The 22091-nt window shown below is 42.5% G+C and overlaps 2 protein-coding genes across 3 annotated transcripts; one reads left to right on the top strand and one right to left on the bottom strand.

The window, feature by feature from the left end:
• Positions 1-398: 398 nt before the first annotated feature.
• Positions 399-7521, bottom strand: ddx56 (DEAD (Asp-Glu-Ala-Asp) box helicase 56). The gene is made up of 14 exons (XM_076303087.1): positions 7400-7521; positions 7007-7168; positions 6750-6904; positions 6404-6574; positions 6099-6189; positions 5481-5722; positions 4692-4838; positions 3389-3502; positions 3141-3232; positions 2900-2973; positions 2609-2698; positions 2409-2514; positions 2156-2259; positions 399-1551 (listed from the first exon to the last, which is right to left on the bottom strand). Exons 1-14 carry the CDS (start codon positions 7454-7456, stop codon positions 1468-1470), a joined length of 1689 nt encoding a protein of 562 aa, XP_076159202.1. The 5' UTR covers positions 7457-7521; the 3' UTR covers positions 399-1467.
• A 220-nt stretch (positions 7522-7741) lies between these two features.
• ccar2 (cell cycle and apoptosis regulator 2) lies at positions 7742-21935 on the top strand. 2 transcript variants are annotated; one of them, XM_076303086.1, is made up of 20 exons: positions 7742-7852; positions 8547-8619; positions 8738-8823; positions 8942-9056; positions 9243-9336; positions 9866-9989; positions 10571-10714; positions 11908-12151; positions 12498-12611; positions 13249-13412; positions 13873-14011; positions 14377-14505; positions 14962-15123; positions 16689-16878; positions 18828-18898; positions 19258-19404; positions 19613-19718; positions 20232-20438; positions 21147-21316; positions 21486-21935. In XM_076303086.1, the coding sequence occupies exons 2-20, from the start codon at positions 8608-8610 to the stop codon at positions 21531-21533; spliced, it is 2466 nt and encodes an 821-aa protein (XP_076159201.1). In that variant the 5' UTR covers positions 7742-7852; positions 8547-8607; the 3' UTR covers positions 21534-21935. The 2 variants fall into 2 exon arrangements, with proteins under 2 accessions (XP_076159201.1, XP_076159200.1); XM_076303085.1 differs by having other exon boundaries at positions 9195-9336.
• The last annotated feature ends 156 nt before the right edge of the window (positions 21936-22091 follow it).

Here is a 22091-nt window from a genome sequence, read left to right as displayed (position 1 = left end):
TCCCTATTGTCAACCAACCAAGTTGCTAACAGGTTAGCAACTATGGTTTTGAGAAACGCACCCCAGGGTAGCAACGTGATTGAAGCATTCCTAATATAACAGATTCTAAAGCTGCTTGTAGCACATTTCCTTAATGTTGTGACATTGTCTGAGTGGATGGTTTAGAAAAGCATAAGATACGCTCCAATTACTGATTAATTTTCTGCTCCTTCAAAAAGGTATAATATGAAATCAGAAAATACAAATCCTTAGACCTACAGCAGCTATGATGTTGGTAGAAGGCACAAGGGGGAGAAAGCATTCATTGAAGCTTATTCCTTTGTTTCAGCTAAATTAACGCTTGAAATAAAGAAACAAGGATCATAAATCCATTTAGATGTTTTATATAAGAGTATGTTTTGCAACAGCTGCATATCACTCCATAAAAGAACTGACCACTATTACCACTTACAATGAAATATGCTTCTGTCCGTGTTGCCTTATTTTAGCGCCGTTGTCATCCAAGAATCCAAGAAGCGCACATGCATCCTCCGACATGATGTATGTCTATAGTTGTATTATCAAAATTGCCATTATATATATTTCCCAGAAGAGACAATGGAAACAAAGTGTTGTAAAATAACTCAATGAAGTGTTACAAAGTGTTGTAAAATAACTAAATGTATGTAAACATTATGTAACATTTTATTTAATTTGTGAACTAATGACTAATTGTTTCTCCAAAAAAGGCTTTGTATTACCCAAATGAACTATATCTACTATTGAACCATGCCAATTATGCAATTGCTGTGTGGTGAAGAAACTTGTTTATCACTTCAAATTATACAGACAACACTTTGCAGAAATTGTCAGCTCCTTATTTCTCTTCATATATGAACATATTGGAAATACACAGTTTGCACTCACTATGATTAACTTACATTTGGCTCATAGAGCCATTGCTTTTATTGTAGCGGAAGAATGCAATCTGAACCATTCCACAGAGGGCTAGTCCGTTGAGCACACACATACCAAGCAAGAGTAAGGCCCAACATCAACTTAAAATGTTACAATTTTACAACTGTACAAAAAATATAGAAAACATTGTTTTGGCCAGTGATGCGTTACACTGAGGAAAACAGACTTCGCAAGACTGTCACGTTTTGACCTGAAAATACAGGTATAAACTGCCTACTTCTCAGCTCTGCCTATTTATCAATATAACTCCTCAAAAATATATTTTAGTCCATGACCACTGAAGCATGTTAAGGGATATTAACAACTGTCTATAGTTGCTTGTCACATGATTTCACAGAACAACTTGGCCTCTGTGCAAGTGTTGTCAAGGAGACATGTCAAGACTATTGCACCTTGAGCATTGCTGAAACTCCGGTCTCTGCTCATGCAGTCCAAGTAGATTGATGGCAGGGGTCTTGAAGGTCTTAACAGACAAGTTCCTTCAACTCACATAATTTCCACAAAACAGCTTTATGACTTTCCTTCTGCACTGGCTTTGGATTTTTTGGATTTGAAGCGGAACGTCTTCAGTGGGTTCTTGCCTCGGGCATTTTTCTGTGAGCACAGGAGATGACAGTATGATTGTTATTGTATAACTTCCAATGCAACTGTGCTTATAAAGCCAAATCTGACATATAAAACAAAGCTTCTATATGGGTACAAAAATCCACAAATGTAAAGGCTACATTTAACCCATTTACTCCTAAAATGCCTGCTAAAAACGCCTATAGAATCCTATGGCATTCTAGACTAAATAACCTTATTTCCTGAGGGTTTTCTGAAAACATACTAAAAATTGTCAACGTCTACCAAAATTTTATATCTAAGCCTCTGTAGCACCTAGAAACATGAAATAAAAAGCATGCTGCACTACGCAGCATCCAGCGGGAGGGTCAATGTTGCGCTACGCAGCATCCAGCGGGAGGGTCAATGTTGCGTCATGCAGCATCCAGCGCGAATGGGTTAAAAGGCTTAATATGGAGCACTTCCGATTATGACATGAATGTGAACAATCGTATGGACCTAGGCTCAGGCAAATTCAATATTTTTCTTAATTTCCAAGGAATAGACTGAGCTATTTATGCCCTGAAATAAGTCAAAAGGCTTCACTCCAAGCGGATACCATTTAAACACTTTACAAACACAAGGCAGTTCTGACCTTAAAGTCACTTTTGATAACTCCTACGGTCTTGGGCTTGAAATTCCTTCCTCTTTTCTTGCGCCCAGTCAGCGGGTTGGCAAGTCCTTTAAGTGTAGGTGGGACTATGAAGAGACACAAAATATACACTTTGATATCACAGACGTTTCTCCACATAACTTCCAATTACTTCACTTTTGTGTAACAGCTATCAGATTTCATGAGTTAATCTATGTAGCATTTATGCTTGTAACAGGTTTTAATAACAACTTACTCAAATAGTCTGGAACATTCTTCATATGCGGTTTAATCACTGCAGGATGAAGGTCCTTGTCGTGGCGCAGAAGGTGAAGGTCTCTGGGATTGTCCTCAAAGTACGTCTAGAAATGTAAAAAATGGAAATGTAACTGGAATGTTACTGGAAATAAAACAGCTGAATCTGATTAGAGCAGATCATGACATCAAGGGTACCACCTTCAGCCTCTCAGAGTTCAGCAGCTCCTGCTTGATCTCCTTCAGTCTGGCTTCTTTAACCGACTGTTTTGTGACGGACCGCATGGCATCCTACGGGCACATGTTCATCTGTATTAGTCATGAGTTTCGCTCACGAATGAGTGACATCCAAACAATGCACAGAACAGCAAAACCTGGCTTCAAGCAATGTCCACAGTTGCTGACAAGTTAAATCAATCATTTCAACTCCAATGACGACTAAAAAACAATGAATCGTGCTGAGCCACAAACAAAACAATGTGGTCTACCTACCCGACAACGGTATCTGAAGCCCTCAATCTCCTCCATTTTAAACCCATATGGCTGCAGCGCACACTCTGTGTTTTCTGTGATCATGAGAAACACAATATTTGAGTCATTATCACAGTATGTTTCCACACTATCATCTCATCATTACAATGGTACACTACCTTTGAGTTACGTTATGGTAATCAAATTATGTCCTTTACAACATTATACTTTTGGCTCCGGAGCCACAGGTCAGTGAACCTACCTGTGAGTGCACTTTCCACCTCTTCCAACAGAGGGAGTTCTGTGTGGGAGACAAATGTTAGGGCAGTTCCAGGGTTGTCTGCACGGGCCGTTCTGAAGACAAAAGTGGAGGAAAGTGAAGATAACATCAAGTGAAGTGAAAATGTATTAGGTAGCAATGTACCAACAGACAACCAACAGCAAAATGTGTTTTTTTTAATGCCATATACACTGCCGTTAGAAGCAAAGTGTTCACTTGCAGAAGCTCACCTGCCGACACGGTGAATATAGGACTCGACTGTGGGTGGGAAGTCAAAGTTAATGACGTTGGCCACGTTCTGGAAGTCTATGCCTCGAGACACACCATACTCCTGATCTTTACTCCTGCAAACAGAATAGACATATCCCTACTCATCACATTCCCCACTGTATTAGACACACTCGAATAAGAGTTATATTTATCTAATATTAATCTAATCTTGTATAAATAAACAGTACTTAGGTATTTATTACATAATAGGGGTGTAACAATTCAAAAATCACTGTTTCGGTGTGTACGTAGATTTTGAAGTCACCGTTATTTTCGATACGGTAGACTGGGGATGTAACGATTACCGGTATAATGGTAATAAAAACGCGATAAAAATGTTGACGACAACAAAACAGCCATAATCTCACTGAACGGTGCTACCATAGCATAGCTTTATGTTTTACATTTTATGAATGTGGATGTGTATGGGTGGGATATGTGTGGGGTGTAAAGTTTTTATGCACTTTTTTTTATGTCCATAGTGACTTTTTTACTTATTTATTGCTACTTTTGCACTGAACAAGGAATGCACTTAATTTCGTTGTACCTGTGACAATGACAAATAAAGATATTCTATTCTAAACCTGTAGGTACTGCTAACTTAAAATTCACTGACTATATTGCTGATGCGCAATGGGAATAGTATTTTGAAAAGATGTCCAATGTTTTTTGACGTTAGTTGACTGAACTGACATGGTCTGCCACTAATATGTTTTTGTGCGAATTTGAATTTGAAACATGGTCAGCAAGCAAACAACATTGTTATTGTTACTATTGTTACAGACTACATTTGGTACAAATCTGTATTGAACCTAACGCCCTGTACCTTAACTGTTCGGTACAAATACTCTAACATGACCGAACACATGATTCCCAATATCCAATTCATAATGAGGCCTGCATTCATTTCTCTTAGCACAGTGCTAGTTGGATGAAGGAACTCTAAATACCGCATTTACAATGACACCCAGCTTTGTGCCTTAAGTAAACCTCTCACCACTGTAAAGCAACGTCAGCATCCGTTGCCATGCAAAATGCGGCAAACAAATTGTTGCATCTTGAATTTGGAAGTTATCAAAATAAACTAAAATTTGACTAATTGCACAGCCCTTGCATAGTTTACTGTGAGAGAGTACATAAACCTTTACATATGTGTATTTGCCAAAACCTAGTCATCTAGAGAGCAGTCCATAAGCAAGGCATAACACAACATCTATTTCCACGTCACGTCTTATTTCTTGGTCTTCTTTTCCGTTTACTTACGGTCCTCCTTTGCCCGTAGTCTTCTTCTTCTTCTTGCCTTTCTCCTCCTCCTTCTTGGCTGGTGCTGTGGGATTCTCCAGGCCCTGCTCGTCTGTGGCGATGATGTAGTCATAGAACCCCTGATTGAACTGACTGATGATGTGACACCTGCACAGGACATCGTTGAAACAGTCATATGAGCATTATGTATGCAGCAAATAGTTTTAACTGATTTAGCATGTAACATCTATCTGAGATTAAAATGTTTGTTATTTAAAGCTGCTTTAAGCGATGTTAAGCTTCTCATCTCCTCACCATCCACTAGCTGCCTGTCCCCTGAATACACTGTAAAAAACCTCTAAACAGGCCAAGCTCTAAAAACGGCAACAAAAACAGCCTGGTGCAGCCTGTACCATAAAACATAAACTTTTCCAGCCATTCACCGATGAGATGCGTGTTCAGGAGAGTATCAATTGCATCAGGGGAGGTGACGGACATAGCTTAGAGCACATTTAACAGCTGTAGTTATATGAAAAGCTTCTCAATCTGGTATATTTGAAATTGAATGGACCTTTTTTTGCAAGTGCTGCTTAACAGCACAGACTTTACAATATGCCATATTAACACATGATTGATTTGATTTGTTTTACATGGAGACAAGTATGCATCATACAACTTGGTAGAAGTTAGATTTTTTTGCTTTGGGAGAGTATGAATATCCACAGGTTCAAGTTAATCTTTATTCTTAATACTATACTTTACAGTTCTAGGTTCAAACACACACACACACACACACACACACACACACACCTGGAGTGCACAGGAAGCTCTGAGTTCAGCACACAGGCCGGGATGCTGAACTGCTCAAGGAAGAGTTTAAGGCGGTAGCAGCGGTCCACGGTGCCTACGAACAGCAGCGTCTTGCCACGCACCAAGCGCAGCTTGAGGAGCGTGTAGATGAGCAGGAACTTGTCCTCCTCCTCACACTTCACACTGTACTGCTGGAGCTGCGAGCTGTCCGGCAGCTGAGAGCCCTGCAGCTTCAGAGTCACCTGGAACACCAAAGCAGACACCGTGGTCCGGCCAGGCCAGGGGACATTAACGAATGTGGACTCCACATGGACACGCAGTGAAAACAGGATGAACTTGCACGCCAAACACTGCTGATTTTAATTATGTAGACTTGTTTAATAAAGAAAAAAGTGAAAAGTGCTACCCAGTGTAAAGCGCAAAACATTTTCAGTGTCAAACATTGGTACAACACTCCACATGCACATAAATGAAAGCCTCACATCTTTACAATGACGGCCACAGCAGATACTGTCGTTCCATATCTCAATCACAACCAAGGCCACAAAGTGTAGGTCTATGCAGCAACACTGTGCCTTTGACAAGTGGGCAGTAGCATCCATATAACACTGTACTTACAGGGTTGTGAAGCACCAACTCCTTCAGGGCCTGCACATCCTCATTCAGTGTGGCAGACATGAGGAATGCCTGGTAGATCTTGGGCAAATGACTGGAAAGGAACAAACCCAACACTGTCACTCAACTGACATGCATAACAGTTCAGAATGTCTGTGTTTCATGAACAATGCATGTATCACATTGTAACAAACACATTACAATCAGCTCCTCCAAGCTCCCCTCATTCTGTAAAGCTATAGTTCCAGATGTAATGCATGAGATTTTTAAAGTAATTTTACATGTAAAAAACATATACAAGCTCATACCAAAGCAGGCTCTTCAGGTCTGCCTCAAAGCCAAAGGAAAAGACCAAATCTGCCTCGTCGATGACCAGCATCTCCAAAGAGGAGTGAAGCACCAGGTTTTGGGCATTAATGTGGGCCAGCACTCGTGAGGGAGTCCCGACCACCACATCAGGTTTTTCCATCAGGATAGGCCTAAAGCAAAAAGCACAGCAGACTGTTATGCTATAACAATCACTGCTATTATTTATTACACAACTAAAACACATTAAGACTCGAAGCAAGCAGGGTGTTAAATGTTACTTCACATCTAAACTTCCAGTGAAGTGTGAAAAGTATGATCTAAACCTTCAGTGCAGTGTGAACTTACTTCTGAGCTGATATGTCTGCCTTGCTAGAGATATCTGCCACTCTGACATCCCTAGCGCAGAAAGCCGTGAGCTGGCGGACCATGGTCTGGACTTGCTGTCCTAGTTCTTTGGTGGGCACCAGTATCAAAGCTCTAACAGCCTGTTCGCGCACGGTCTGTCAAACAGAACAGGGAATGCTTCAGTCATTCAACAGTCCACAATAACAGCTGGAACCAACAGTCTCACTGACCTGATGTGTGACAGAAGCCTTACAGACCTGTTTAGACATCAGAATCCGCTGAATGACGGGGACAGCATACGCAGCAGTTTTACCAGAGCCAGTCCTTGCTCGTGCCAGGAGGTCTTTACCTTCAAGTGCCAGTGGGATAGCTTTCTCCTGGATCAACGTGGGCTGTGCCCAGCCCAAGTCAGCAACAGCCTGTCAACAAATACATAACAAAAACATAAATTGCTTGTCACCAAGAGGTCAAAAGTCAAAAGGAATGAGAATCACTAACAATGTTGGCATTTGAATGCAACAAATCAACGGATCATTTGACATGCTAACCCACTCCCTGCAGCGGGAATCTCAGAGCTCTACACACAAAGCATTATTTCAAGTGACACGTAAAATGACAAATCCAAGCAGGAGTAATCACACAAAACGAACCTTTAAAAGGCGATCATCTATGCCCATCTCGTGGAAGTCCACTCTGTCGGCAGCCATTCTTCACACGTGTGTGTTTGTCTCGCGACTCTCGCCGAGTTCCAGGGGAACAGTACAATGCTACAATACAGGGGAACTGTACACTGACACCTGCTGGTAGGGAGGTCATCAGGATAATATTTTCCTCGTCCCGTTGAACACTAGAAAACGTGTGAAACTTTAGGGGTAATTTACATGTATGTTGTATTCAACGTTGTTATTATTATGAAATCAACAAGATGTTATATAGACGTAGCTAGCACAATATTTAATGTGGGATTTACATTGGTCTCGCTTTATAAATGCATTTAACCACTAGTTGGCGTGCGTGTATTAGCACTGATGAATTCACTCCGAACGCCTTCCGTGTCAATCAAAAAATAAACAAAGGCAAAGGAGGAAGAAATCGCTGGGAAAGTGAGTTGCTGCTGTATCTCTCTCTTGTTTAAAAATTCACTAAATAATTGTGTTGCTGAAACAATAAATTTGAAATGGTAATATAATGCCTTGAATAGTCTTCAATATTTGTCAACCTAACTTGCTAGGTCTGGCAGCTAGCTATGTTAGCAGAATTACCCCCATTGAAAGCAGCCCGAGCTGCAAGCCCACAAGGTCTACACATTCATTCTGTTTTTCAAGGAACTTACACAGAGCCGGCATTCAATATAATTCTTATGAATCCATTTATATGAATCATTATCTTGCTAATTAAAGCATATTTTCACGTTGACCTTCATGCCTCTTATATAACTATTCATTTTATGCTAGCCTTAAAATGACCTATTCATGGCTATTATTGCCGGTGAATGTGCAGTCCCTTGTTAGCATACCACGTTTATTGTGGGTTTCAATTGTACAGTATCTATCATTTTCATAATCAGAAATGATCATGATCATTTCTTCCCATTACAGAAAACACAAAATCAGCGGTGAATATTTTAAACAAAACCATATTGGTTACCCATAAGATGCCACATTGCTAGCAGAATGATGTCAGCTAACCTCATGCGTATGAATGTCAACTATCTTTAAATAGCCTTGAGAGTGTGCACAGAAAATGGGAGGTGAGAGTTGACTATGTGAATAACGTTACACCTTTCTCCTCAACCAGTTCGTCCGGAACTCAAACACATTCAGAAGTCGCACCCTGCAGGTTAAAGTAGCTGCTTACAATGGAAACTCAGGTATGGCATCCGTCATTTTTAGTTAATAATGTAAAACCCCAGTGATTAAGGACATGGTGTATTATTTGTTAATTATGACAGTTATTACTATCATCAAGTCCCATGTTTGTTTTGTTAGATGAAGCAGCGAGTCTTTACTGGAGTGGTGACTCAGTTGCAGGATAATTATGGGATGGTCGATCAGGATGTGCACTTTCAGATGAGGTAGGCAAGAGTAACATTGAGCAGTGTGTTGTTGTCGTTTATAACACTGTGGGGGTGCATTTAACGACTTGGTGAATTGCTGGGTTATTCTCTGTTGTCTTTCATTATTTTTCTGCAGTGACGTTATCGGGAGATATCCCCAGTTGGGAGAGAAAGTGCTTGTGAAAGCTGTCAAAGATTCTGCTCAGGCCCTTAGTTGGACAGCTCAGACTGTTCAAACTCTTAACGGTCAGGTATGCGGCCTATTTAAACATTACACGATAACAGTTCACAATTCTCATAATGGTTATTATGCACTGGACACATAAAGGGTTTCCCCTTCAATCCCACATACTCACGTTCTACGTACCTAAATAATGGTCTCCTCACAGCCATTCAAGTCACCTCCTCCTCTACTGCCTTCAATGTCATCAAATCAGAAACCTGGCATCCTGGGTAGGCAGCCACAACCACTCCTCAAATCCCCCAAGATCCCGCCACTCATCCCCAACATGCAGTCCAACCCTGGCAAAGGTGAGTACTTTGGTGGGACAAACGGGCCCTAATTGAAATGCTGAGCAAAGTCGATCTATGAGCAAAGCCCTAATGCATGAACTAAGGTATCATGTGGCGTGAGACAGCTTTTAGCTGGCCCACAGATGTTTGTGCAAACAGGTTTTTTGTAGAACCATTAAACAAGCTATAGTTTTATTTTTTTTTAAGTATATTTTTTGGGGCTTTTTTACGGCTTTAATGCGACAGGATAGTGGAGAGTGACAGGAAGTGAATGGGAGAGAGAGTCGGGGTGGGATCCGGAAAGGACCACGGGGCGGGAGTCGAACCTGGGTCGCCGGCGTACGGTGCAGGTGCCCCAGCCAGTTGCGCCACGGCTGGGGCAAACAAGCTATAGTTAGAGTTTAGACTTTACTTTGCCCAGCATTTAAATTATGGTCCAAGGTGTTTTACCATCCATCTCTGCTCTGCAGTATGATCCAGTTAGCTGCTTAATAAAGTGGCCCAATCAGATGCTATAGGTTAACTGCTCCTCGCCTTTATCTCACAGGCTTACTGCAGATGCCCCACCACCTGCAGCCACAATGGGGGGCTCCGTACGAAGGCTGGGGAGGAGGAGGCAGCTCCAGAAAGAGGCACAGTGAGGGGGGAGGTGCACGACGGGGAGGCCGCTGGTGAGTCTCTGGGGAAGGGTGCATGTGCTGGTGAGGGGTGGGTGTTAAAGTGTGTGGTTGAGAACTTTCTTTTGCTTTGAACTTTATTGGGGCGAACAAGGTTATTAACACATACCAGGAGTTCTTGAAATCACAGGGGACACACCAGTCGACATGCACCCATTAGAAAGCCTACATAGAGCTTCTGTGCATATAGACCACAGACATATGGACCACATACATACATAAAGACTGCATACATGTAAAAGACAACATACATACATGTAAGACCATAGACCTAAGTAAGCCTGGTAATAGTGTAATACCTTGTTTAATAGGTAATAAACTGTAGCCACATCAAAATGGCAACCTCTCTCTATTATTCATTTGTAAATTAATTAATAACACATTAATAATGCATCTTATTTGTGAAGTGCCTTTAAAACACCCAAGGTCTCTTCACATGTATTCAATATTGGAGTGACATCCTTATTCCTTGAGGTTTTTTTTTTTTTCAATGGCAGCATCTGCTGAATAGAGGCATTCATTCAAATCCTGGTAGGTGTTGTGATGAGGCGTTGTGCTTGACTCTGGCTCCACAGGGAGGACGGAGGCCCGTGGGGCGGAGACGGCATCCACCAGAAGCGGAGAAGGTGGAAGGGGATGTCTGACGACGAGGTGCCCAGGAAGAGCGCCAGCGCGCCTCAGCAGAGCTACCCGCTGTTCTCCTTCTTTCCACGGGACAGGTGAGGCATGCCCAGGCCAGTGTCTTCTGCTGGACTGCAGTATGGTACCAGTCAAAAGTTTGGACGCACCTATTCATTCCAAGGTTTTTTCTTTATTTTGACTATTTCCTACATTGTTGAACAATGCAGAAGACATCAAAACTATATCGCAACACAGAAGTATCAAAAACATGTTTTATATATTTACTCACAGTAGCCACCATTAATCTTCATCACCGCTTTGCACACTATTGACATTATCTTACTGTAAAATACTGTAAGCTTCATGAGGCAGTCACCGGGAATGCTTTTCAATTAACGTGAGAGAAAATAAAGCAAGTAACAAGTGCTCAACATCTATGGGAATCCCTTCGAAGATGTCCTTGAAAACCACTCCAGGTGTCTACCTCAAGCTGATTCAGAGAGAAGGCCAAAGTATGCAAAGCTGCCATCAAAGCAGTAGGCGACTTCTTTGAAGAATCTTGAAGTGTAAAATATTTTGCTATTTTACTCTTTCTTTGCTTACTACAAAATTCTGTATGTGCTATTTAATAGCTTTTATCTTCACTTTTGTCCTACAATGGTAACAAAATGGTCAAAATAAGGATTGGTGTGAAAATAAAGTTCAAACTGTACAAACTTTTATCTGGTACCACACATGTGGCTGGTAAACTTACAAATTAAAACATAACATCCGAAAGTCTGAAACATAATCATAAACGGAGGAGGTGGTACATCTCTTATCACTGTCTGGGCCACAGATGTAGCAATGGCATGGGTGAAATTTGTAACCACAATATTAGCCTCCGGCAGCTGTCATTATACCTTGTAAGTAATTAAATCTGGTAGTGACAAATCACTTTCATTAGGTAGAAGATGCCAATAAGCTGGGTATCCTACAGGAAGGAGGGGGAAAATACCCATTGCTCTCTCTCTCTCTCGCACACATACACGCACGCACACACGCACACACGCACACACACACACACACACACAAACACACACACACACACACAGACACAATTGATGAAGATCACCCTTGGAATTTGTTTTCATTGAAAGTACTTTGCTACTTGCTACCATTCATTTGATTAAAAGCCTTGGTCATTAACCTCCAAGGAAGAATGCAAATACTATATGTAAAAAATACATATACAGTACATACTAGTGTGTAAGAGACTTTATGGTTATGTCTTTTTCTATGTGCTGTTCAGCTCCGCCTGTGAGAGTCTGGAGGTGCGGCGGCGATATCCCCACCTCCCGCTGCCCCCCTCTCTCCTCCACCTGCAACTGAGCTGGACGGAGAGCTTCCCACCCGACCGGCCGCTGCCGCTCTGTGGGCCCTGCCTGTTCCGCGCAGCGCCCTCTCAGACGCCAGAGCAGCCAGAGGCCTCTGAGACCGAGGCACCCGAGGCACCCGAGGCGCCGGAGGCGCCGAACTCTGAGTTTGCTGTGAAGGTGAGGAACAGGTTTCAGCCTGTGAAGATCAGCTATGGTCTTCCAGCTGTCGTTGCCAAGTGACATTGCTATTTCTCATGTCTTTCGATTAATCGTGCAAGTTGATCGAAGCTAATTATTATTATTTTTTTAGTTTGGTAAAGCTTTAGCTACGATCTAAGTTGTACATCAGATCTTAGAATCCTTTCTTGCCCTCATTGTTTCCACAATGGTTATTGAGTCGAACATTTTACACAGCGCAGGTTCTGTGCTCCCGACTAACTGCAGAATACTTGTTGTGTTATTAATGGTAGCATTTACCCTACATTTTCTAAATGCAGAATTTGACCTCACTCTTGCTCTGCAGGTGATGCTGCTGTCTATGCCAAGTATGGAAGAGCTGTACACAGAGTGCTGCCTCTTAGGACAGGAGGACCAGGGGTCAAAAGGAGGCGCTGTGCACCCCAGCACCCTCATAAAGGTTTGGACTCAGGACTGCAAGCTCGGGTCACATGCATTAAAGCAACACCAAAGAACTTTCCCTCTGTCGCACACACGCTATTTGTTTATCAAGCACCGGCTTTGCAAATAACGATGTCCACAGACAAGGTAGAATATGTTGCATGATTTATGAAAGTACGATGTATTGCGACATCAGATGCGAGTCAAATTTGTAGTTTCTTATGTCTCATTCCATCGAACTACAGATCCGCTACCCGATCTGGCAAACTTACATAGTGCGGTAATAGCCGATAGAGGGCCGCAAAGCGACTGCAGAAGTGCTGTTCACCCTGTTACAAGTTGACCACTGAAACGATTTTGGAAACATTATTTTAAGGTACAAAAAACTCTTTGGTGTTGCTTTAAAAGATGTCCCTGAAAGATTCACTTAGGAAAGATAATTCACATTTTAGACCATTAAGGTTCCATCAGCCCATCTTGTAAAGGTCAGAAATGGTGACATTTCATTTGGTAAAAAAAAAAAATGAACGTGAAATTTTGTACAGTTTTGTAACAAGTTGATTTGTTTGGGAGGGCATGTTTTCGATTTTTAATACATTTTTGTCTTCCTCTCTCTTCCCTCCACTCTGCCACCATCTTTTTTCTTCCTCTGTTAGTTCCTATTGCTGGAGTCTAAAGGGAATATGCAGCTGGTGGGCGGTCACTACTCAGCGCAAGATGACGGGCCAAGTCCAGCCAAGGACCCGTCTAGTCTGATCCGTACGGCTGTGCGCTGCACCCTCCAGCAGACAGGCCTTGACCTGGGGCCCTGCACTCAGTGGTCAGTGCCTGTCTTGTTATAGACCCTTTCAACAATAAAAACAAAAACAATGCTTGAACATTCTATTTGGTTCCCAATCTACTTCCTCTGCATCAAAGATTCTAGAACAGAACTGGTTATGTGGTTTCCCAGCAACAAATTGCTCAAAAAGTTACCATGTATCACCTAAAGCAACGCAATGAAAAATCCACATTTATGTCCCTTGGCGTCAAAGTAACACCATTTAGCACAGTACCCAGTTGGTTAAAAACCAACGATTCGGCTCATGATCCTACCCGCCTACCTGATCATAAGCGCATACAGTGCAATATATCAAGCATTCTGGGCATGCATTGACAATGTCAGAAACTTCATTCTCTGTACTATATGCAAGTGTACTATGAGTTTGAAGTTGTTATTTTAAGGTACCGTAATACATGGCAGGATAATTAGTGGGTAATTCCCACTGTTTAAATTCCAGGCATAGAATGGCAGAGATGAGGTATCTTTCAGAGGAGAGAGTGGAGACTGTGGTCTTCCTGTTACCGGACGTGTGGAACCTGCCCCACACAGTGCCTGAGGAAGAGACGCCAAAAGAGGAGGAGCCAGAGGAACAAGAGGTCTGGCCTTCATTTTACTACTTTAACAATCCTAGCAAGCCTGCTAGCCTCTCATTGGTTGTTGTTTTACATTGAACCTGCAAAATGAAAGGCTAATCACAGCTTTTATTAGTTTACTTTATTAGCTTAGTTGACAGGGACCATGTACAGAACTAGTTCTATACCAGAGTAAGCTAATTTGCATCTGTGGTCCCTGGGCAGGAATTTGTTATTGTGAAAGAGTTTGTCATTTGTCTCCTGGTTTCCCTTGGTACCAATATGTGCCGAGATGGTGCCATCTTCTTAACGTTTGGTTCAAAGTTTGCCAAAGCTTATCTCCTGGACATGTGTACCGTATGATCAATTGTCTTTCTGCCCTCCGGTAGGACTCCACCCCCACTCTGCCCGTTCCTCCAGCCCTGCTGGTGACCCCTTGTCCTGGGTCCACTCTACCGGTCCTCTCTCTTGCCTCCCTGCTGGAGCCTGCCAATTCAAAGACGCAAGAGGCATTTGAGGTAATCTGTATATCTTGGCATGTATAGTATAAGTATAAGTATATATACTCTTTTGATCCCGTGTGAGGGAAATTTGGTCTCTGCATTTATCCAAATCCGTGAATTAGTGAAACACACTCAGCACACAGTGAACACACAGTGAGGTGAAGCACACACTAATCCCGGCGCACTTCAGCCGTGCCTACTGGTCGGGTTTCGAACCGGCAACCCTCTTCTGCAGCTAAAACATGTTTATGTGTTATTTGGTTGTATTAGTTGTAGTATTGGTGTTTTGCTAAACATAATAATACTATTGACACTATACACCCTCTTTCCTTTCTTTTGGTTTTTAATTACAACCATCACAAACAATTTCTGCGGTTATGGTATTTCGCAGATACTTTGAGATGATGTCCAAAGCAAATGTCTACTCCTGTAAGTGTGCTAATATGGTCTGTTGTGGTTGTCATGTCTCAGGTTGGCCTGATGGCAGAGCTGTTCTGTGAGATGCTGCAGAGGGACTTTGGCCTGCAGCTGTACCGCTGCCTCAGCTGTCTGCCCCTGAGCCCTGCGTCCAAAGCGGACCAGACTGAGGACAGAGCCCCGGAGACGTCCGAGGCTGCAGCCGGCAGCACCAAGGTCAGTCAGTCCTACCACTTATGAGCACTTATTGAACAGTTTTTATTTTGGGGGGGGAATCCTGGCAAGGTTAATTATCCCCATGAACCTGATGGAGAAAGAAACTGTTTTTTTCCCTTGTGCAGAAAACCTGTGTAGCCAGTTTTAGATCTAGACTCAGGACCAAACTGTTTCCAGATGCTTTCTGGTAACTGATCAGATGCACCTCCTGTTTGTTATGACCTTGTGTTAAAGGTGCCATGTGTAATGTCCGCCAAAAAATCAATTCATACTCCACATAAAAGATGTGGGCAGTATACCTCCAGAAAGTGAGTTGGTCTACCCTACGGTAACAACCGAGAAATGTGTATTGCAGTTTGGCTGGTGGTTATGTTGCCCGCATACCGCCTCCCATGGCCGAAACTGGCATTATGACACCTGTCGGGCTGTGGCTAGAAATTTAGCATGCTAATTCAGGTTGATATCCCTGCAGCGTTATACCTTGTCATTTTTTAAATGACATTATCGCCCTAATTTCTTCTCATTCTTTTGATGCGTGTAGCTCATTTCTTGGATATTTTTACCTCAAGTCTTACACATGGCACCTTTAAGGTCACCACAAAAGAGGGAGGTGAAAGGTTGGATTTTATGCTTTTATTAGCTAAATAAAAAACAGAGAGTGTGAAGTGGGTCCAAAGCAGTCATCAGTAATGCATGGGTGTTGTGTTGTGTGGAATGTGGCTGAGTGTTGTGTTGCATGACCAATGGCCTCTCAAAGAGTAATCTGGGTGCACAGAAGTTCCGCGTACTCAAAGAGTAGAGGAAGCAGCCTTTTAACCAGAGACACCTGCACACAGGTGCAGCTCATTAGCTCCTCAAGCATCACCTCCTGACATACCTGAAGACAAGTAGACGAACAGACAGAAAACAAGCAGAAGGCCTAGCGCGCTGTAACCACTCATCCTCATTCCCTTTACTGGTTATCTCAAAACAGAAGTAGAAGCTGCTGGCTGTGTTGCAGTAATACACTCTGTCTCTTTATTATTCTGTTGTTTTGTATGTCTTACTTTTTAAACTATTGCCCTTTTATGCTTGTATTTACTATTATTCTTTACATTTGTTTATTTCAAGGACGTAGAATTACCGCTGTGTATGAAATGCGCTATATAAATAAACTTGTCTTCCCTTGTGTACAGACTTTGAGATGCGCTACCATGTAATTCTCTCTTGCTTATATAGAATTGTAGCCTGGCAAACGTCAGACCTCATCTCATTGAGATGGTGTCTGGGAACTACACTTTCATTTTCTCGTATTTGAAACGTGGTTTACGAATGCCCAAAGCCGTTTATTGGGCGCTACGAATGTCTATCAAATGCATCTGTACGTAGCTCATAGTGGCTTCAGTGTGTCGTCATCGTCTTGCTGCCCTCCCTCCGTTCTGTGATTGGTTCCTTTGTTGAGGTGAAAACAAAGTCCATGGAATCCAGGCTGCCTAGCAGCGTGAATACAATCGTGTGCAAGGCAGCAATGGGGGAACCCAGGCTAATATAAATGTGCAATATAACTAAAAGTACATCTGTTGCAGGAGCCCAAAAAGAATGAGAAAGGAAAGAGAAGGGCTGCCAGCAAGGAGGGAAAGAAGAGAAGAAGCTCCGCGGAAAAAGAGGAGGAAGAGGAGAAGGAAAAGAAAGAGGAGGAGGAGGAGGAGAAGGCCAAGTCTGAGGCCGTAGAGGAGACTGAGGACCTGGCCGAGGACAAAAAGAACAGCGAGAGTGGTGAGTGTGTGGACTGTGGATGTATTGTATCTCTCATCAGGTTACCGGCCACTTCCTGTAGTCTTTGATTCCAGACATAGAAACCACTCAACACTTTGAGAGCTGAGAATATAAATGTACAGTCTGTTATTAATGGCATCCTTAATCCTTAAGAGTCTGAGTGGTTGTTCTACTGGGCAGCATCCATGCAGGTAGCTAACATGGCTTCATATACCTCTGTCCTTAAACGAGACTAAGATGTCATCCAAACAAACGTAACGTGCGCACATCCAAAAGTAGGTGCTGGATAAAAAAGTAATACCTTAAGAAATCAAAGTCAAAGTCAAAGTCAAAGTCAGCTTTATTGTCAATTTCTTCACATGTTCCAGACATACAAAGAGATCGAAATTACGTTTCTCACTATCCCACGGTGGAGACAAGACATATTTTACCAATTTTAAGTCCACAGACAAACATAACATTCAAGTAAACAAAAAAGTAAGTAAATAAGTAAATAAGAGGGCACATATAATGAAAAAATAAGAGCAGCAAAATTTGGTTGAAATTGTGCATAGACAGTCAATAAAATAAAATACTAGTGCAAAGTCAGGCCAATAAGAGGCTGAGGTAGTTCTGTTTGACCTAAGTAAGAAATAAAGTGGCATAGTGGTGCAAGTTATGTAAGAGCAGCAGAAGTGTTGTGTTTTCAGGACAACAGCAACAAGTTGCAAAGTGTACAAGTGTGCAAGTGGAGTGGTGCAGGCGGCCATTGTGGGTCCAATGTCCAGGATGTTATGTAGTTGAGGGTGGAGGGGGGAGAGGAGGGAGAGAGTTCAGCATCCTAACAGCTTGGTGTATGAAGCTGTTGGTGAGTCTGGTAGTGCGGGAGCGCAGGCTTCTGTACCTCTTCCCAGAGGGCAGTAGATCAAACAGATTGTGAGCGGGGTGACTTGCATCACTCACAATTTTGGTCGCCTTGCGGGTGAGGTGGGTGGTGTAAATGTCCTTCAGGGAGGGGAGTGAAGCACCAATAATCCTTCCAGCTGTGTTCACTATGCGCTGCAGGGCTTTCCTGTTGTATTCAGTGCAGCTTCCGCCCCACACAGCGATACAGCTGGAGAGGATGCTCTCAATGGTGCCTCGGTAGAATGTGGTCATGATGGTCATGAAATATCAAGGAATAAGTATAAGTAAGTATAAGTATAAGTATATATACTTTTTTGATCCCGTGAGGGAAATTTGGTCTCTGCATTTAACCCAATCGGTGAATTAGTGAAACACAAACAGCACACAGTGAACACACAGTGAGGTGAAGCACACACTAATCCCAGTGCGGCGCTCGGGGAGCAGTGAGGGGTTAGGTCTACGCTCATTAGCTCTTTTTATTAGAGTTACACTAGGGGCAGCCGTGGCCTACTGGTTAGCGCTTTGGACTTGTAACCGGAGGGTTGCCGGTTCGATCCCCGATCAGTAGGCACGGCTGAAGTGCCCTTGAGCAAGGCACCTAACCCCTCACTGCTCCCAGAGCGCCTCTGTTGTTGCAGGCAGCTCACTGAGCCGGGATGTGTGTTCACTGTGTGCTGAGTGTGTTTCAGTAATTCACGGATTGGGATAAATGCAGAGACCAAATTTCCCTCACAGGATCAAAAGAGTATATATTATATTATATATATACTATACTTATATACACCATACACGTAACGTTTCGAGCCTTAAGCTCTTCAGACAGTCTTTACACTGAGATGTCATACCATCACACTTTGTTCAACAAAGTAAAGAACTGCTATTTAAATGCAGTTTACCATATGTACCAATATGTTTGGGCAAATTCCACAATTATTTTGCAGTCCCTGAAGTTGTTGTTATTGATAAGGCTCTATAGATATTAAGTGAACATAATAAAAGACAAAGAAAGACACATAGTTCACATACTAAGTTTTTTATGTTTCTGTACACTCTCTCTTTCACAGATGTAGCAGAGGTGCTGGGAGAAGATGAGAAGACTGCGGCGGTTGCTGACAACCATACCACTAAGGAAAATGTAATCATGACTTCCTTTGGTTCATTTCTAAGATATTACACTGAACATGAGTTTGTCATGTTCATTTCATTTTTCACGTGTCTCTTTTTTTGTATACGCCTATTTATATATTTGTATGATAATACGACCACAGAGACTTAATAGATTATCTGTTAAGATTCAAGTTCAGTATATAAATTTGACCTTAAACAAATCCAAACCTTAACCATACAGTAAATTGTAGTTAACAGTGTCAACAGAAAGTTTGCTCATAATCTGAATAGGCTGTGGATATTTCTGTCATACCTCTCTGGCTTTGCCACTCATAGTGTGTGTGTGTGTGTGTGTGTGTGTGTGTGTCTGTGTGTGTGTGTTTGCAGGATCGTCCCCTCGGCTGGAGTGCAGCCCTCCCCCGCAGCGTACTGCTCTCCTGGGTGTTCTTTGACCGGAAACTGGAGGGCAGTCTGAGAGAACAGGATCTCCAGAACATTCTGCTATCTCTGGGCTTGTACCTCACTCCTGCTCAGGTGTGTGTGTGTGTTGTGTATTATAAATTTGATCACTGTGTCCTTCCTCTGTGTTACAGTGGTATGTACAGACAGATACGGTTTTCATAATACCCCTCTACTCTGAAGTTCCCATCTTGTCAAACTCTCTCACTGAAATTCAGATTTGGTTGCGTAAGAGAGGTGAGAATCCTGGCTGATGTGGTGCCAACTTGTCTGTGTGTTGTAGGCAATGGAGTTGGTGAAAAAGGCTACAGTCAGTGACCTGTGTCAGTACCGCAAGCTGTGTGCCCAATGGGATGACTCAGACCTGCCGTGTGACATAAGTTTACAAGGTGAGAGGAAGGGCACTCACACACAATAGAGTCTAGACAAAACACACACTCCATTATATTGCACACAAAAAAAAAAAACTAACAATGGATAAACAAGCAAGGGATTACAGTTGTAGATTAGCAATAGCTACAAACATACAGAACAGTATGTTACTTGGGTTACCTCCAAAAAAACATGTGTGGTGAGTATTTTATTGTGAGTTTATCCATCCATCACACAACCATTCACTATCAAAACCAATATGAAGTTTAACACAACGTGTTGCCTTTAAATACATAGCACTACCTCAAGAAGATAAATCCATATTATAACATACACATTTCGTAAATCTGCTTGAATACTACAGTTTCGAAAAGCAGTGAGACTTTCCATGCCATAGAAAAACGAGTGACACTACATGTCATTTAAGGGAACATTGATTTTTAACAACATGTCATAGCATTTGTTTATGGACTGAAGAACAAAGTTGTGGTCAAACTTCATACATACTGTACATCTGATGTCGTCCCCAGGGAACCAGGCCCTGCTCCCTGGCCAGGCCAGCACGGTTAAGGAGCGAGCGCCCAGCCGCCGCTCAGGGGCCAAGGGCAGCAGCACAGACATGGTCAACTACAAGGGCTCCATGGTGAATCTGCCCAGCCTGATGCAGGCGCTGGAGAAAGGCACCGCAGTGCAACGAGCCCTGGAGCAGCGAGTCAGCACCCTGCAGACCAAACTAGGTAACTACAACAACAACAACAACAACAACAACAACAACAACAACACATTGCATTTATATAGTGCTTTTCAAGACACCCAAACACCCCTCTTTACCTCAGGGTCTGGTCTTCTCTACTCTTGTGCTTTTGAAAGGTACCATTTTGTCAAACAGTAGCCATTGGGACTTTTTTACACACTGTATAGATGTGTGTATGTACTGGTATGTTTATGCACAGTCATGTTTGACTGGCAAAATACAGTACATCTGTGCATACATGTGGATGCATAACTGTAGGTTAGTATCTGATGTACTACTGGTATATTCATATTTAATAAAGAGGCTTGGTCTTCTTTGCCCTCAAAGATATAACAATAGGGTCCATTGGTGCCTCCTCTAACCTGTATGTTACACATATGGGGCCCGAATTAGAATGATGGGCAAAGTGCAAAGTCTTAAGTCTAACTAATGCTAATTGCTAATTTAATAACTGAATAAAATTGATTTGCTAATGTAATACTATGTTAGCTCATGCGTTTGTGTGCCTTGATGTTAGCTCATGCGTTTGTGTGCCGTGATGTTAGCTCATGCGTTTGTGTGCCTTGATGTTAGCTCATGCGTTTGTGTGCCGTGATGTTAGCTCATGCGTTTGTGTGTCGTGCGGTTAGCTCATGCGTTTGTGTGCCTTGATGTTAGCTCATGCGTTTGTGTGTGCCGTTTTGTGCTGCAGTGGAGGTGCAGTTGGGCAAGGAGGCGCAGGAGGAGCAGCAGGGAGCCGAGGAGCTGAGGAGCCGTCTGGAGCAGGCCGAGAAGCTCAACAAGCTCTACGAGAGGAACCTGAAGGAGAACGCTGGCCACATGCTCGCCGTTATCGAGAAGATGCAGAAGATGGTGGACCAGGTGAGGTCCAGGGACTGGACTCCTTTAAAGGAACAAGCCGACTTTTTGGGACTTTAGCTTATTCACCGTATTCCCCAGAGTTAGATAATTCGATACATACATACCCTTCTCATCTCCCTGCTTATTATTTATCTTTATTATATTTATCTGTATTGTTTCTCTAATGCAGACAACAAGCCTGACTGACTCCAAGAAGACCAAAGATGAAAAGGCGTGACCACTGCATCTGGACTGGACTGGGGTGGGGCAGGGTGGGATGGTGTGTGGGGAAGAAACACACTCCTGGGTGAGCTGCACTAAGCTGTCAGTATGATGAGGACTATCCTGGTTGAACCTATTGGATTTGTAGTGTGTTCAGGCATTTGTGTGTGTGTGAGTGTATGTATGTCAAACCTCATGACAAATTTTACGCCATTTTTCCCTATCACGGACCCTGTGTGGGAGACAAATGTCTGTTTAATTTTGTTGAATATTGTTCAAGGCCTATTTTTTAGCTGTATATAATAATGAATTTTGTTTTTATAACGAGTCGTAATAACTTAAAGTTAATTCCCCTCATGTGTCAGTGTGCAAAAGATAATCCTCAGTGAATTTCGTAGATGACTATTTGGAATTATTAAAAATCTTTGTCAAAAATGTTGGACCCCTGGCATTTATTTTGTGTAAATATTACTGTATTTACAATTCTGATGAATAGGTGATATATATATATGTGTGTGTGTGTGTGGATATAAGACTGAGCCCTCAGTTGAGTTAAAAAGTCTTCAGTCCCAAT

The sequence above is a fragment of the Alosa pseudoharengus genome, unplaced genomic scaffold, assembly GCF_046254945.1.
Source record: "Alosa pseudoharengus isolate Yale_2024_CS ecotype anadromous, Long Island Sound unplaced genomic scaffold, YU_APseudo_1.1 YU_APseudo_1.1_scf_24, whole genome shotgun sequence".
Lineage (NCBI taxonomy): Eukaryota > Metazoa > Chordata > Actinopteri > Clupeiformes > Clupeidae > Alosa > Alosa pseudoharengus.
The sequence above is the reverse complement of the archived record's forward strand: the minus strand, read 5'-3'. Positions and strand labels throughout refer to the sequence as shown.